Source organism: Scyliorhinus torazame, chromosome 9, assembly GCF_047496885.1.
Source record: "Scyliorhinus torazame isolate Kashiwa2021f chromosome 9, sScyTor2.1, whole genome shotgun sequence".
In the NCBI taxonomy this organism is placed as follows: Eukaryota; Metazoa; Chordata; class Chondrichthyes; order Carcharhiniformes; family Scyliorhinidae; genus Scyliorhinus; species Scyliorhinus torazame.
This window is the reverse complement of record NC_092715.1, coordinates 262,477,245-262,495,120: the sequence shown is the minus strand read 5'-3', so window position 1 is coordinate 262,495,120 and position 17,876 is coordinate 262,477,245. Positions and strand designations below refer to the sequence as shown.

General features: G+C 51.6%; 1 protein-coding gene across 2 annotated transcripts; it reads right to left on the bottom strand.

Moving 5' to 3' along the window:
- Positions 1–791: 791 nt before the first annotated feature.
- ndufb6 (NADH:ubiquinone oxidoreductase subunit B) lies at positions 792–16,500 on the bottom strand. 2 transcript variants are annotated; one of them, XM_072517345.1, is made up of 4 exons: positions 16,207–16,490; positions 12,744–12,836; positions 2,741–2,785; positions 792–943 (listed from the first exon to the last, which is right to left on the bottom strand). In XM_072517345.1, the coding sequence occupies exons 1-4, from the start codon at positions 16,387–16,389 to the stop codon at positions 872–874; spliced, it is 393 nt and encodes a 130-aa protein (XP_072373446.1). In that variant the 5' UTR covers positions 16,390–16,490; the 3' UTR covers positions 792–871. The 2 variants fall into 2 exon arrangements, with proteins under 2 accessions (XP_072373446.1, XP_072373447.1); XM_072517346.1 differs by lacking the exon at positions 2,741–2,785 and having other exon boundaries at positions 16,207–16,500.
- Between the last annotated feature and the right edge of the window lie 1,376 nt (positions 16,501–17,876).

Genomic DNA, 17,876 nt, shown 5'->3' with positions numbered 1-17,876 from the left:
GTACTCTTGGAGGAGGACGCGAGGCAAATAGTTTTAGAAAGGGAACTCCAGAGATTAGGCTCCAGGCAGCAGAGGAAAAGTCCGCCAATGGCAGAGCAATCAATATTGGGACTGTAATAGAGGCCAGAATCAGAGGTATGCAGAGATCTGTGAGGGTGGTAGGATTGAAGGAAGTAAGAGATAGGGAGGGGAAAGTGGTATTTTTGAAGGATAGACTTACAGGCCAAAAAGGTACAAACAAGAGTCCAGCAATTGGAAAGGTGTTTACTCTGCAGGCTGTTAGGCTAGACTGCCTGTTTGTCCACACAAACGGACAAAGTCGTCATCAACAGGTCACGTGACCTTGTTCCAACTAAAAACATAGAACCCCTATCGTGCAGAAGGCGGCCAATCGGCCTATCAAGTCTGCACAGACCCTCTGAATATCTCCCCCCCCCCCCCCCCCCACTATCCCCGTTACCCCATAACCCCACCTAACCTGCATATCTTTCGACTGGGATGAAACCCACGCAGACACAGGGAGAAAGTGCAAACTCCACACAGTCACCCGAGGTTGGAATCAAACCCGGGTCCTGGCGCTGTGAGGCAGCAGTGCTAATGACTGCGTCGATGTGCTATCCACGACACAACAGAAAGGTCATGGACAGATTTGAAAATGTAGATAAGAATTTTAAAAATCGAGGCATTGCTGGACTGGTCAAGTAAGCTTGGAGGTTATGGGTGAATGGAACTTGGTGAAAATTAGGAAATGGGCAACCGAGTTTTATAAAGTACCACACGAATAAATAGCCTTCTGGACCGTGGTAAATTAGCCACTTTATTGGAAGGTAAATGTTTAGCCTTTGATACAAGAATCCTTAATGTCCTCTGTTTAGTGGTGCCCAATCTGCTCAGCCTCTTCCATTGGCGGAATAACTTCTCCCGTCTCCAATACCGTGTCACCCTGAAGGAACAAATAAGCAGAAGTGAGACGTGTGATTAGCTCAATAGATTCTCTCAATCTGAAAGCCCAGAGCTTCTTCATGATAAAATCCCTCATTTTCATCCATAGAATCGCTGCAGTGCAGGAGGTCATTTAGCCCATCGAGTCTGCACCGACCCTCTACCCGTGCCCACTCCCTGCAACCTTGTGCATTGATCACAGTCAATCCACCTAACCTGCACATCTTTGGACTGAGGGGGGAAACTGGAGCACCCAGGGGAAACCCACACAGACACGGGGAGAAGATGCAAACTTCAAACTGTTGGAATCGAACCCAGGTCTCTGGCGCTGAGAGGTGGCAGCGCTAACCACTTGCCACGGTGCTGCCCAGCACAGTGTTTTATCCAGCCAGTTCATTTCACCATGAATTAAATGTTTTGAGTCCTGAGGTTTTGTGACAATTGCTTATTTCCGATTCTCAGTTACCAGACCGTGTAATCCTTCCACCTTCTCGCGATCTCATTTAGCCACAGAAACACTACACAGGGAACATTCCGGCAAAAATGATCCTCCGACAGTTACTTTAATAATTCCTCATTCACACTGCTATATACACCCCTAAAATGTACCAGATTAACTTTTTAAAAGGTAAAGGTCAAAGCCAATATATTTTCATGGAGTAACAGCACCAGAAGCTTTTTCCAACGTTCTCTTTAATCTTCTGATACGACGACGACGTACAGCTGTGGAACGCCTGGGGAAATTTTAACTTCACATGTGTTTATTACCCTCACTATTCTGGGTTTGGAAACAAGCCGCCTCCCGAATATTTCATGTCTTCTGCTCGACCACTGATTCCCTACGCTCGAGGGCTCCCGTGCTCACACCAGTGCATACGCAGTTACACCACCTCAACAAGGTAGCTCCTGGGGTTCACCGAGCAGCAAGGGGGCTTCCAACGCATTTGCAACGATCCAGGATCCCGCTTTCATATACAAATGTGGCACAATCACCAGTCAGGATTTCCCTCACCACTTCTTGGGACGCCCCATTGAATTTCCTTTGTGTTAGTTTTGACATGTGTGGATTGAAGATGTGACATTTATGGATTGAAGATGTGACGTCAAGGTGCAGCCTGTAGCTCGACTGCAAGTGGGAATGTTCAGGTGCTGCAAGCTATTTCTCAAAAGTGGCATCCATATGTGGTGTAGTTAAACCCTGACTGCAGAGGAATTTTCTCTGATGAACCATTTTTTTTGCCTCCGCTGGAAGATTACATGTAGGCTGCAGGATTGGAGGGAGATCACACACTTGGGCTTCTGTTTGATGAATACTCATTATGGGACTGTGTGGAGGTTTGATGCAACAAGCACCAGACTTTCCTGGTTTCAGATTTCCATCATTCTCAGTTTTTCTTTGTTTTATAAATCTCTTCTCGCCATCCTGTTACATTGAAGATTTATATTTGGTTAGCACTGTTGGTTCACAGCGCCAGGGTTCCAGGTTCGATTCCCCACTGGGTCACTGTCTGTGTGGAGTCTGCATGTTCTCCCCGTGTCTGCGTGGGTTGCCTCCGGGTGCTCCGGTTTCCTCCCACATTTCATTTCATTTCATTCAAGTCCCGAAAGATGTGCTTGTTGGGTGAACTGAACATTCTGAATTCTCCCTCTGTGTACCCGAACAGGCGCCGGAGTGTGGCGACGAGGGGATTTTCACAGTAACGTCATTGCAGTGTTAATGTAAGCCTACTTGTGACAATAAAGATTATTTATTATTTTACATGATTGCGTACGCTGCAAGTCCCACCATGTAACTCACCGGGAAGATTTTCGGCTTCACACTCACTATACCGTATGATTTCGTCTGTGGAACAGCACAAATTAAAGAATTAAAAGCTTGTCTGAAATTAACTGGATTAACAATTAACAAAAACCTGCAATTATAGAGTCCTTTTACGGTAGTCAAACACCTCAAAGTGCTCAACAAGAATGATGATCCTCCAAAATGTGACATAGGCACAATCGTAGCAAATGTGGTGTGAGAAAATACGTTTTCACACAGCGATTGGTTGGGCTCTGGAATGCGCTGCCCAGAAGTGTGGTGGAGGCAGGTTCAATCGAGGCATTCAAGAGGGCATTAGATGATGTCTTGAATAGAAATGTGCACATGTACAGGGGAATGGCACTGAGGTATAATGCTCATTTGGTGAGGCAGTGCAGACACGATGGGCTGAATGGCATCCTGTATCGTAATAATAGTGTGATAAGATATTAGGAGAGGGAGTCTAACGCTTGATCCGATATATAGGTTTTAGGAAATGCCTTCAAAATTGAGAGAAAGGCAACAGGTTAAGGGAGAGAATTCTAGAGCTTCGGGCGGTGTTTTTCAATCCCCCCCACCCCCCGGGACTTGCTTTTCCCAACTGGCCGACCTTCGGGGGCCCACGCCACGTTTGCTTATCCAGTCTATCCTGGGTCAAGGCAGTGTTTGGAACACTAATGTTTCTTTGTCCCAGGCAAGGGGGGAAAAAGAAAATCATCTAGTTTTCCTGTTAGTAATCACTATCCAGTAGCTCCTGGTGCATTGAATTTATGTCCGCATTGAGTGAGGACACGATTAGAGATGCCTGTGATGTCCTATATGAACGATCACTGTCCAGGGTCACACATGAAGAATAGTTGTTCATGAGAGATACCGGAGGGCCACTGGCAATTGTGAGCCTGCATTCATTGTGGGACACTGCCTCGAGGAAAAAAACAAGGCAAAGGACTGAGAGGAGAACAAAGAACAGATATCACTGGGAGAGAGACGTGTGGTTCCTTGTAAATAAAAGTCGTAAATCTGAAACATAGAAAATAGGGGCAGGAGTAGACCATTCGGCCCTTCAAGCCTGCACCACCATTCAAGCTGATCATGCAAATTCAGTATCCCACTCCCGCTTTCTCTCCACACCCCTTGATCCCTTTAGCTGCAAGGGCCACGTCCAGCTCCCTCTTGAATATATCCAATGAACTGGCCCCAACAGCTGTAGAGAACTCTGAGAGAAGAGGTTCTTCCTCATCTCAGTCCTGAATGGATTACCCCTTATTCTGAGGTTGTGACCCCTAGTTCTGGACGTCTCCAACATCGGGAACATCCTTTCCGCATCTAACCTGTCCAGTCCCAGCAGGATTTTATGTTTCTTTTTTTTTAAAGAAATATTTTTATTCAAATTTTTACATATTTTCAACAAACCCCCACCCCTTACAGAAAAAAGAAAAACAAAGAACACATAAATAAACATCTCACAACTACCTCACGAATTCCCCCCATATACAAACCCCCCATTAAGCAATAATAAACACAGTTGAAAACACAAAGTACACCCCCCCCCCGGGTTGCTGCTGCTGCTGACCACCTCCTATCGCTCCGCTAGAAAGTCTAGGAACGGTTGTCACCGCCTGAAGAACCCTTGCACAGATCCTCTCAAGGCAAATTTTACCCTCTCCAATTTAATGAACCCTGCCATGTCGTTGATCCAGGCTTCCACGCTCGGGGGCCCCGCATCCTTCCACTGTAGCAGAATCCTCCGCTGGGCTACCAGGGACGCAAAGGCCAGAATACCGGCCCCTTTCGCCTCCTGCACTCCCGGCTCGTCCGATACCCCAAATAGCACTAACCCCCAGCTCGGCTTAACCCGGGTGTTCACCACCTTAGACACCGTCCTCGCAATACCCTTCCAGAACCCATCCAGCGCCGGGCACGCCCAGAACATGTGTGTGATTTGCTGGGCTCCCCGAGCACCTCCCACGCCTGTCTTCCACCCCAAAGAACCTGCTCAGCCTTGCCCCTGTCATATGCGCTCTGTGAAGAACCTTAAATTGTATCAGGCTAAGCCTGGCGCAAGAGAAGGAAGAATGAACCCTACCCAGGGCGTCCACCCACGCACTCTCATCTATCTCCTCCCCAAGCTCCTCCCATTTACCCTTTAGCTCCTCCACCGAGGTCTCCTCCTTCTCCTGCATCTCCTGGTAGATCGCCGAGACCCTGCCCCCTCCAACCCACACTCCCGAGAGCACCGTACCTGGATCCTGAGTGCTGGAAGCAGCGGGAACTCCCTCACCTGACGTCTTACAAACGCCCTTACCTGCATGTACCTGAAGGCATTTCCGGGGAGAAGCCCGAATTTTTCCTCCAGCACCCCAAGGCTCGCAAACGTCCAATCTAAAAACAGGTCCCCCATCCTTCAAATTCCTGCCCTGTGCCAGCTCAGGAACCCTCCATCCATTCTCCCCGGGACGAACCGATGGTTCTCCCGGATCGGGGACCAAACCAAAGCCTCTACCTCACCCCTGTGGCACCTCCATTGCCCCCAAATTTTCAAAGTCGCCGCCACCACCGGACTCGTGGTGTACCTAGTCGGTGGGAGTGGCAGCGGTGCTGTCACCAGTGCTCCCAGACACGTGCCCACACAGGCCGCCATCTCCAGCCTCTTCCACGCCGCCCCCACCCCCTCCATTACCCACTTGCATATCATCGCCACATTGGCAGCCCAGTAATACCCACATAGATTAGGCAACGCTAACCCTCCTCCGTCCCTACTCCGCTCCAGAAACACCCTTCTCACCCTCGGGGTCTTTTTCGCCCAACGAATCCCATGATGCTCCTACTGACCCGCTTAAAAAAGGCCTTAGGGATCAGGATGGGGAGGCACTGGAATATAAAAAGGAACCTCGGGAGCACCGTCATTTTCACCGACTGTACCCTACCCGCCAGGGAGAGTGGCAGCATATCCCACCTTTTAAACTCCTCCTCCATCTGCTCCACCAGCCTCGTCAAGTTGAGCTTGTGTAGGGGCCCCCAGCTCCTGACCACCTGGACCTAAGTACCGAAAACCCCTTTCCGCCCTCTTCAGTGGAAGCTCGTCTATCCCCCTTCCCTGGTCCCCTGGGTGTACCACGAAGAGCTCACTCTTCCCCACGTTGAGCTTATACGAAAATCACTTATTGTCACAAGTAGGCTTCAATGAAGTTACAGTGAAAAGCCCCTAGTCGCCACATTCCGGCGCCTGTTCGGGGAGGCTGGAAGTGTACCGTGCTGCTGGCCTGCCTGGGTCTGCTTTAAAAGCCAGCGATTTAGCCCAGTGAGCTAAACCAGCCCCAGGGTCTGTTTAGCACAGGGCTAAATCGCTGACGTTGAAAGCAGACCGAGGCAGGCCAGCAGCACGGTTCGATTCCCGTACCAGCCTCCCCGAACAGGCGCTGGAATGTGGCAACTAGGGGCTTTTCACGTAACTTAATTTGAAGCCTACTTGTGACAATAAACGATTTTCATTTCATTATACCCGGAAAAGTCCCCAAACTCCCTGAGGATCCGCATCACCTCCGGCATCCCCCCACTGGGTCCGCCACATACAGTAACAGGTCATCTGCATACAACGATAGCCGGTGTTCCTCCCCCTCCCCGGACCAGCCCCCTCCAGTTCCTGGACTCCCTTAGAGCCATAGCCAAAGGCTCAATTGCCAATGCAAATAGCAAGGGGGAGAGAGGGCACCCCTGCCTCGTCCCCCGGTACGGCCGAAAGTATTCCGACCTCCTCCGATTCGTGGCCACACTCACCACCGGGGCTTCGTAAAGTAGCCTAACCCAACTAATGAACCCCTCCCCGAACCCAAACCTCCTCAACACTTCCCAAAGGTACCCCCACTTCACCCTATCGAAGGCCTTCTCCGCATCCATCGCCGCCACTATCTCCGCTTCCATCTCCACTGCAGGCATCATGATTACGTTAAGGAGTCTCCGCACATTGGTATTCAGCTGCCTTCCCTGAACAAAACCAGTCTGGTCCTCGTGGATCACCCCTGGGACACAGTCCTCAATCCTGGTAGCCAACACCTTCGCTAACAGCTTCGCGTCCACGTTGAGGAGAGAGATTGGCCTATACCACCCACACTGTAATGGGTCCTTGTCCCGTTTCAAGATCAGCGAGATCAGTGCCCTGGACATCGTTGGGGGTAGGACCCCCCCCTCCCTCACCTCATTGGAAGTTCTCACCAGTAGAGGGCCCAGCAGGTCCATGTACTTCAGGTAAAATTCCACCGGGAACCCATCTGGCCCCGGTGCCTTCCCCGTCTGCATACTCCCCAGCCCCTTAGTCAGCTCCTCCAGACCTACTGGTGTCCCAAGCCCAGCCACCTGCTCCTCCTCCACCCTCGGGAACCTCAGCAGATCCAAAAATCGACGCATTCCCCCCATCTCCGTCGGGGGCTCAGACCTATACAGCCCCTCATAAAAGTCTCTAAATACCCCATTTATTCCCACCGCACTCCGCACCGTGTTCCCCCCCCCTTGTCCCTAACTTCCCCAATCTCCTTCGCTGCCTCCCGCTTCCGAAGCTGGTGTGTCAACATCCGGCTAGCCTTCTCCCCGTACTCCTACACCGCCCCTTGCGCTTTCCTCCACTGCACCTCTGCCTTCTTGGTGGTCAACAGGTCGAACTCGGCCTGGAGGCTTCGTCACTCCTTGAGTGTAGTCCCTCCTCGGGGACCTCTGCATACCTCCTATCCACCCTTAAAATCTCCCCCACCAATCTCTCCCTCTCCTTCTCCTCGTGGGCCCTAGTGGAGATTCGCTCTCCCCTAATCACCGCCTCCCAGACCAGACCACCCCCACCTGCACCTCCCCATTATCGTTAGCCTCTAGATAGCTTTCAATGCACCCCCGGATCCGCCCGCTCACCTCCTCATCCGCCAGCAAGCCCATATCCAGGCGCCACAGCGGGCGCTGGTCCCTCTCCTCCCCTAGCTCCAGCTCCACCCAATGCGGGGCATGGTCTGAGATGGCTATGGCCGAATATTCCGTGTCCTCCACCCTCGGGATTAGTGCCCTGCTCATAATGAAGAAGGCTATACATTCACTAATACCACCCGCACCCCCTGCAGCTTACCCCTCACCATCATGTACCTACCTCCATTGTCTGCCACGATGTTCAGCGCCTCAAACGACTCCCGCTTCCCCACCAAAATCGCCACCCCTCGATTCTTTGCGTCCAACCCCGAGTGGAAAACCTGCCCTACCCACCCCTTTCTCAGCCTAACCGGATCTGCCACCCTCAAATGCGTCTCCTGGTGCATAACCACATCTGCCTTCAGTCCCTTCAGGTGCGCGAGCACACGGGCCCTCTTGACCGGCCGGTTCAGGCCTCTCACATTCCAAGTTATCAGCTGGATCAGGGGGCTTCCCGCCCCCCCCTCCCCCTGCCGATTAGCCATCTCCCTTTCTAGGCCAGCCACGTGCCCGCGCCTCCCGCACTCTCCATTCCCCCAACGGCAGACTCCCGCCCCGACTCTCTCTCTGAGCTCCAGCTCCCCTTTGGCCAATGCAGCAGCAACCCAGTCCCGTCCCCCCCCCCCGAGCTACGTTACTCCCCCCAGAGCACTCCTGTAAGTCAGCTGACTGTTGCTGACCCCGGCCACTCCATCGACCCCCCAGTGTGGTAGTCTCCCCCCCCCCCCTCCTGTCCATCAGCGGGTGCTCCTCTCCAACACCGCCCTTCCCCCCGGCCCCCTTCATTCCCTAGCACAGGAAAAAGCCCGCACTTTCCATCAAACCGGCCCCGCCCTCTCTGGCGCAGCTCCCTTTTGCGGCCTAATCCCAGCTCCCCCACCTCGGACCTCCCATTTCCCCTCCCCCAACGGGGCCCCGTCCTTCCAACCACCGGCGCCCACACTCTCACAAAATCCCCACTTTGAACCATTTCACCCTTTCCCACCCAGCACCCAAGGAAACAATACAGAACAGAACATCCCCCAAAGCACAGTAGCCCCCCACGACCTCCTCTCACAACCGACCCTCAGTCCATGTCCAACTTTTCGGCCTGAATAAAGGTCCACGCCTCCTCCGGCGTCTCAAAGTAATGATGCCGGTCCTTAAACGTGACCCACAGTCGCGCCGTCTGCAGCATCCCGAATTTCACTCCCTTCCGATGCAGAACCGCCTTATCCCGATTGTACCCGGCCCTCTTCTTAGCCACCTCTGCGCTCCAGTCCTGGTATATATGGACCTCTGCATTCTCCCACCTGCTGCTCCGCTCCTTTTTTGCCCATCTTAGGACACACTCCCTGTCCACCAAGCGGTGGAACCGCACCAATACCGCCCGCGGCGGCTCGTTAAGACTTGGGCCTCCTCTCCAGGACTCGGTGGGCCCCATCCAGCTCCAGGGGCCTCGGGAAGGCACCCACGCCCATCAACGTGTTCAGCATCGTGACCACATATGCTCCAGCATCAGACCCCTCCACTCCCTCCGTGAGACCCAGAATCCACAGATTCTTCCTCCTCGACCGATTCTCCATGTCCTCGAACTTCTCCTGCCATTTCTTATGCAGCGCCTCATGCGCCTCCACCTTCACTGCCAGGCCCAATATCTCGTCCTCTTTCTCCGAGGCCTTCTGCCGCACCTCCCGGATCGCCGCCCCTTGGGCCTTCTGGGTCTCGACCAGCTTGTCGATCGAAGCCTTCATCGGCTCCAGCAGCTCTGCTTTCAATTCCGTGAAGCAGCGCTTGAGAAACTCCTGCTGTTCTTGCGACCACTGCGCCCACGCTGCCTGGTCTCCACCCGCCACCATCTTGGCTTTCCTCCATTGCACTTTTCGCTGCGCCAGACTTACTTTTTTCACCGCTCCACTCCTGGTCCAATCCATACAGTGCCGGGGAAATCGTACTGTCACCTTCCCACACTGGGAACCGTCGAACAAATGCCGCTGGGGCCCCTAAAAAAGAGCCCAAAAGTCCGTTTCTGGCGGGAGCTGCCGAACGTGCGACTTAGCTCAGCATAGCCGCAACCGGAAGACCGGATTTTATGTTTCTATGAGATCACCTCTCATTTTTCTAAACTCCAGTGAGTACAAGCCCAGTCGATCCAGTCTTTCTTCACATGTCAGTCCTGCCATCCTGGAAATTAGTCTGGTGCACTTTTGCTGGACATCCTCAACAGCAAGAATGTCCTTCCTCAAACTAGGAGACCAATTACTCAAGGTATGGTCTCCCCAAGGCCCTTTATAACTGCAGAAAGACATCCCTATCGTATACTTAAATCTCCTCGCTATGAAGGCCAGCATGCCATTAGCTTTCCTCACCATCTGCTGTACATGCACGCCAATCTTCAGCGACTGTTCCAGCAAGACACCCAGGTCTCGTTGCACTTCCACTTTTCCTAAACTGCCACCATTCAGATAATAATCTGCCTTCCTGTTTTTTTTGCCACCGAAGTGGATAATCTCACATTTACCCACATTATATTGCATTTGCCAAGTATTTGCCCACTCAGCCAGCCTGTCCAAGTCACCCTGCAGCCTCTTTGCATCCTCCTCACAGCTCACACTGCCACCAGCTTAGTGCCACCTGCAAATTTGGAGATATTGCAAGCAATTCCTTCGTCCAAATCATTAATGTATACTGGGGTCCCAGCACTGAACCCTGCGGTATCCCACTAGTCACTGCCTGCCACTCTGAAAAGGACCCATTTATTCCCACTCTCTGCTTCCAGTCTGCCAATCATTTTTCTATCCATGTCAATACATTACCTCCAATACCATGAGCTTTAATTTTGCTCACTAATCTCTTGTGTGGGACCTTGTCCAAAGCCTCCTGAAAGTCCAGATACACAACATCCACTGGTTCACCCTTGTCCACTCTACCCGTCACATCCTCAAAGAAATTCCAGATTTGTCAAGCGTGATTTCCCTTTAGTGAATCCATGCTGACTTCAACCGCTCCTGTCCCCACTTTCCAAATGCTCAGTTATTTAATCCTTAATAATTGGCTCCAGCATTTCCCCCACCACCGATGTCAGACTAACCAGTCAATAATTCTGCGTTTTCTCTCCCTCCTTTTTTAGAAAGTGGGGTTACATTAGCTACCCTCCAATTGACTCTTCCAGAGTGTATAAAATGCTGGAAAATTATAATAATAATCGTTTGTTGTCACAAGTAAGCTTCAATGAAGTTACTGTGAAAAGCCATGCTTTAGGTGGATTGGCCATGCTAAATTGCTCTGTAGTGTCCAAAATGTTAGATGGGGTTGCTGGGATAGGGTGGAGGTGTGGGCTTTAGTAGGGTGCCCTTTCAGGGGCCGGTGCAGACTCGATGGGCCAAATGGCCTCCTTCTGCACTATAAATTCTATGAAATCTTATTGACCGGGAAATGGATTGATTCATTCACCTTACAATTCCACGTTTTAAAAAAAAACAACACAATTCTAGTCAAATCTCTCGGGTGACGTTTCCGCCATCATCAAATCACTTTCTGTCGCAAGCAGTGACCAAACACGTGGCTAGGCCCTCCCCTAACCCCAAGTCGCCCACTGCAGGGTCGGCCATGGTGCAAGCGCACCTGGGAGATGACTGCCGCCAGAAACCTAGCAACCAGTGCATCATATCAGCTGCAAGAAGTTACCAGGTGACCTGGTGCTCATATTGCCTGTGCTATCGGTTGCTTTTGTATTTACTCACTTACTGACCAGGGATATTTATTGCTGTACACCAAGGTTGACTATTTTCTCCCATGACGACACAATTTGGATAACTGCTGTTTTAAAAAGAATTGTTCACATTTGAAAGGGGCCCCAGGAGTGTTACATACGTAAACTGTTGCTCCGCGACCCTTCTGACACCTGCCTGTGACCCACCCGCGTGGCGCGACCCGTACTTTGACAAACCCTGGCTTAGGGCACAGTCAGCAATGGTAGGGCAATAAAAATCACAGATACACAAGATGCCAGAAGGACCGGGAGGAGTGATAGAGAAAGGTTGGGCCCTGGAGGGATTTGAGAACAATACAGACTTTGATCCTGGAACATTTGTTTCCTTTATTCATTCACAGAATGTGAGTGTCGCTGGCAAGGCCAGCAATTGTTGACCGTCCCTAATTGCCCTTGGACTGAGTGTCTTGTGAGGCCATTTCAGGGGGCAGTTAAGAATCAACCACACTGCTGTGAGTCTGGAGTCACATGTAGGCCAGACCGGGTAAGGACAGCAGATTTCCTTCCCTAAAGGACATAAGGGAACCAGCTGGGTTTTTAACGTCAATTGGATGATAATTCCATAGTAGTTTTGGATTCCAGAATTATTAACTGAATTTAAATTCCACCAGCTGCTATGGTGGGATTTGAACCTGTAGATCTCTGGATTACTAACCCAGTGACATTATTACTATGCCACTCTCTGCCCCTGAACATAGTCTATTGGTGCTCATGATATGCATGCCTCCACATTTAACAGTCCCATTGCATATTTACCGGTGTTCGTCCAACCCCCAAGGTAGGGGTGGGTAGTTCTGGCTAAGCTAATTACTGCCACCCTACTGCCTGCAAGCCCTGACCCTAAATCAGCAATTACAGAGCCACAGAATTGGTTACAGCACAGGATAAGGCCATTTGGCCCATCTTGTCCATGCTGGATCTTTGCAAGAGCAACTCAGCTTGCCCCACTCACTCGTCCTTTCCCCATTGCCGTGCAAACGTAGGATGGTTTACACCATTGAGGAGCACTGCCTTTGAACGAGTAAGAGTAAATAAAAGATCTCCAGCACTATTTTGATGATGAGGAGGGGCATTTTCCCCATTGTGCTGACCAATATTTACACCTCAACCAATGCTTAGAACAGAGTCGTTATCACATCTGTTGAAAAAAGGTGCTGTGTTCCCTACATTGCACCAGTGACTATGCTTCGAAGGTACTTCATTAGCTGTAGAGGGTTTTGGGACAATCTGAAAGGCACTACAGCCAAAATGCAATTTATTTCTTTAGCTCTTCATCTAGATTGCGAAACAATCACCAGTACTTACTTCAACATGGTACTTCACGTAGTAATGGACAAACCAGGCAGGAACCAGCAACCGTGTCAAAGTCCACCAGCCTGCATTGCAAGTCTTATAGGTCTGAAATATAGGAGAATTATAAAATGAAAGCATCGACATGAGGATTTGAAGAATGTAAAGATTGCATTCGAAACAGTTTAGCAAGATGTGGCACCCAGGAAGCCAAGATTAGACCATTCAAAATATTGGTTTAAAAATAACTTGAGAGTCTAATTAACTTCACTGTCAAAAACTATTTTGTTTTTTGGCTAAAATTAATTGTATAATGTGGGTGAATGATCCTGACGGGGTACGCAGAAGGAATAGAGGGCACCTTCTCTGACAAACTATGCTGGAAATTTAAAGAGATGGCGCTAGCAGGCAAGTAAATATTGTACAGTCATTCCACCAGAAAAGGAAGACATTCAGCCCATCAAGTCCATGCTGGCTCTCTGCAGAGCAATCCCGTCAGTCCCACTCACTCTTCTCTGTGGGCAGCACGGTGGTTAGCACAATTGCTTCACAGCTCCAGGGCCCCAGGTTCGATTCCCGGCTTGGATCACTGTCTGTGCAGAGTCTGCACGTTCTCCCCGTGTGTGTGCGTAGGTTTCCGCCGGGTGCTCCGGTTTCCTCCCACAGTCCAACGATGTTCAGGTTAGGTGGATTGACCATGCTAAATTGCCCTTAAGTGTCCAAAATTGCCCTTAGTGTTGGGTAGGTTACTGGGTTATGGGGATAGGGTGGAAGTGTGGGTTTGGGTAGGGTGCTCTTTCCAAGACTCGATGGGCCGAATGGCCTCCTTCTGCACTGTAAATTCTATGAAATCTCTACAATTTTATTTCCCTCAAGTGCCAATCCAATTTCCTTTTAAAATCATTCACTTCCACCATCCTCGTGGGCAACAAGTCCCAGGTCATTAATCACTTGCTTAAAAATGTTCCTCACATTCTCCCTGCACCTTCTTGCCCGAAATCTGTATGCCTTTGCCCTTGTGCCATCAGCTAATGGGAGCAGCTTTTCCTTGCCAACGTTATCTAAACCGGTCCTAATCGTATACTCCTCTATCAAATCTCCCCTCAATCGCCTTTGTGCCAAGGACAACAAGCCCAGTTTTTCCAACCAAATCTGGAAATAAAATCCCTCATCCCTGGAACCATTCTGGTAAATCTCTCTCTGCGCCTTCTCAAGGACCCTCACATTCTTCCTAAACTAGTGTTTTATCCTGGTAATTCAGCCATTAATCCTATGTGCAGGGCTTATGAGATCTGGAATTGCGTAACCAATCTATTTTAGCCAACGGTCCAGCGGAAGCAGTCTCAACAGCTACCTTCAAAAGGAAACTGCCTGTAAACCTGAAAGATAAAAAAAACAGCAGGGCTATGGAGAATAGGTTAATTGGATGGCTCTTTCAGAGAGCCAGTACAGACACAATGTGTTGAATGGCCACATTCTATGTTGTACGATCCTACATTTCCATCACTTCCATTGACACCTGTCACCTTCTTCTACACTCTTTGAGGAATGCTGGGGAGACATTCACACAGAGGTAATGTCACTGGACTAGTAATCCAGAGACCCAGGATAAGGCTCTGGGGACGTGGCTTCAAATCCCACCAAGGCAGCTGGTGGAATTTAAATTCAATTAATAAATCTGGAATTGAAAACTCGTCTCAGTAACGGTGACCGTGAAACTATCAATCGGTGCAACAATCCATCTAGTTCACCGACGTCCTTTAGGGAAGGAAATCTGCCATCCTTACCCGGTCTGGCCTACAAGTGACCCCCAGACCCATCGTAACGTTGGTGACTGAAATGGCTGAGCAAGCCAGTCAGTTCTAGGGCCATTCGGGATGGACAACAAATGCTGGCCTTGCCAGCAATGCTCACATCTCACATTATGAAGAATAAAAACTCTTACCCTTACTGTCTGCAGGTAACTGCAGATAATGTTTAATGAACATTTCCAGTAATTTGGATTCATTTCAGGCTGCTTATTCTCACAGATCGTGTTCAAATCTATGAGATCACAGTGTTAAGAACAGCTGTTTGCAAAACTTCCAGTCCCTGAATTTCAAACAGGACAACTGGTGTACAAAATCCTCAGATTGCTGGGCTTGCTAACATAAAGCATGATTGCAGTTAAAATAGAGGGATCAAAAACCAAGGGCATGGTAGAAGGATCAGAGGGGAGATGAGGAAACTTTTTTTCCACCAGAAAATGATGTCGGGATCAGGAAGCCACTGCCTGGGTATGTGGCAGAGATTCCCCACGTTGTGTCTGTTGAAGAGCTGTGACCTGCAGGGCCAAGGACCAAAGAATAGGAAGGTGGAATTAGCAAATTTCTTATGATTCTTTGTATGAGAAATCATTCCATAGGATTAAACAGCGCAGATGGTTCCCTTCACCCAAACAGTCCATACTGAGGTCTATGCTCCACTTGAGCCTCCAACCCGATCAGTACAACCCTCTATTCCCAACCCCCTCACTTACTTGTCTAGCTTACTTATAAAATGAGTATCCAATTCATTTTTTCCAATTAAGGGGCAATTTAGCGTGGCCAATCCCCTAGCCTGCACATCTTTGGGTTGTGGGGGTGAAACTGATGCAAACACAGGGAGAATGTGCAAACTCCACACGGACAGTGACCCAGAGCCAAGACCTCAGCGCCATGAGGCAACAGGGCTAACCCACTGCGCCAGTCTAGCTTACTTTAAACGCATCTATATTATTCACTTAAACCACTCCCTGTGGAGCCAGTTCCCATATTTTCCCCACTCTTTGGCTGGTTGATTCTGAATTACAGATAATGAGCTCACACTGATAGATTCTAGTCGTGCTCTTTCCTACGGGAGGAAACGTTCTCTCTGCATCCACCCTTTCAAAATCTTTCAACAGTTTAAAATAGCTCTATTGGGTCAAAATTACAGCAATGTTAGGAGGGCCATTCGAAGATCGAGGGCTGAAGGGCCTGTACTGCGCTGTAATGTTCTAGGTGGTGCAGACCACCTTTGAACGAGCAGCCACCCACCTGGGCCAAGGGCAGCAGTAAACGCACTAAATCTTAAACGCAAGGTCACGATCCACACAAAATCACAAAGTGACAGCTCCTTGACTGCCAGCTTCCCTCCACATCTCAGCCCCATCCCTACCCCTGCCCAGTTTCACCCACCTCCACCCAGATGCCTCTCCTCCCAAGTCCCTTCCCACACAGTCCCCCTCACCATCCCCAGCCCAGTCCCCCATCCGGATCCCTTTTCCATGGTCCCCCAACCTGGCTCCCCCCCCCCCACACACCCTTCTCCCCCTCCCCTCTTCTCCCCCTCATCCTCCCCTCTACTCTCCTTCCCCCTCACTCTCCCCCTCCTCCCCCCATTCCTCCCTCACTCTCCCCCATTCCTCCCTCACTCTCCCCCTCCCTCACTCTCCCCCCCTCACTTTCCCCTCACTCACCCACACTCTCCACAGGCTCCGCGGTTGCAGGAATCCCTCCCAGAAGCGGCTGACGGGCCCTTTGCTGTCGGCCGACAGGAGAGGTTCACGCGGGCTCAGCTCCTGGTCCTTCAGCCACTGGCGGCGCAGCTTCACCAGCTGCTGGACCCGGGCCTTCTCCTCCGGCGTGTAGCCCAGCGGCATCGCGGCAAACCTGACTCCGCCACACAGCAGCCCCAGTCAGTGGGACATCAGCGCGACACCGACTGCCCGGGTCACAGGACGGCGCACTCTGATAGCGTCACAGCGACTGTACTGCTGCCCCCTGCCGGCTGGGAGGAGGACACTGCAGCACTCCACCTGCCAGCCGGGAGGAGGAAACTGCAGCACTCCCCCTGCCGGCCGGGAGGAGGACAATGCAGCACTCCCCCTGCCGACCGGGAGGAGGACACTGCAGTGCTCCCCCTGCCGTCTGGGAGGGGGTCACTGCAGCACTCCCCCTGCTGGCCGGAAGGAGCAGACTGCAGCACTCCCCCTGCCGGCCACGGCACAGACTGCAGCTCTCACCTTGCCGGCCGGCCAGGAGGAGGAAACTGCAGCACTCCCCCTGCCGGCCGGGAGGAGGACACTGCAGGGTTCCCCCTGCAAGCCGGGAGGAGCAGACTGCATCACTCCCCCTGCCGGCCGGGAGGAGGACACTGCAGCACTCCCCCTGCCGACCGGCAGGTGGACACTGCAGTGCTCCCCCTGCAGGCCGGGAGGAGCAGACTGCAGCTCTCCCCCTGCCGGGAGGGAGGTCACTGCAGCACCCCCCCTGCTGGCCGGAAGGAGCAGACTGCAGCACTCCCCCTGCCGGCCACGGCACAGACTGCAGCTCTCACCTTGCCGGCCGGGAGGAGCAGACTGCAGCACCCGCCCTGCCGGCCGGGAGGAGGCCACTGCAGCACTCCCCCTGCTGGCCCGGAGGACACTGCAGCACTCCCCCTGCCGGCCTGGAGGAGGACACTGCAGCGCTCTCCCTGCCAGCCGTGGCACAGACTGCAGCGCTCCCCCTGCTGGCCGGGAGGAGGACACTGCAGCTCTCCCCTTGCTGGCCGGGAGGACACTGCAGCACTCCCCCTGCTGGCCAGGAGGAGGACATTGCAGCGCTCCCCCTGCTGGCCAGGAGGAACCGGGTGCAGCTCCCCCCCCCCCCCCCCACCCACTGCTCCTCCTCACTCCACATATCTCAATTGATAACTATCAGCAATATCCAACGACCTGGGCTGACGAGTGTCAATTAACATTCGCGCCGCACAAGTGTCAGGCGACTATCTCTAACAGGAGAGAAACTAACCAGCATCCCCTGACATTCATAGAATTTACAGTGCAGAAGGAGGCCATTCGGCCCATCGAGCTTCAATGGCATTACCATCGTTGAACCCCCCCCACTATCAATACCATGGGCGTTACTATTGATCAGAAACTGCAGCCACAAGAGCAGGCCAGTGGCTATGAATCCTGCAGCAAGTAACTCACCTCCTGACTCCAAAGCCTGTCCACCATCTACAATGCACAAGTCATTTGCCTGGATGAATCCAGCTCCGGCAACACGGAAGAACATAGAACGTAGAACATACAGTGCAGAAGGAGGCCATACATCAAGTCTGCACCGACCCACTTAAGCCCTCACTTCCACCCTATCCCCGTAA

Excerpts from the sequence above, each read along its gene's own strand:
- ndufb6 (XM_072517345.1), bottom strand. The coding sequence starts at position 16,389 with ATGCCGCTGGGCTACACGCCGGAGGAGAAGGCCCGGGTCCAGCAGCTG. Across the intron at positions 12,837-16,206 it reads GGAGCCTGTGGAGAGTGTGG|ACCTATAAGACTTGCAATGC; the intron begins GTGAGTGAGGGG and ends CCTATATTTCAG. Across the intron at positions 2,786-12,743 it reads ACGTGAAGTACCATGTTGAA|ACGAAATCATACGGTATAGT; the intron begins GTAAGTACTGGT and ends GCTGTTCCACAG.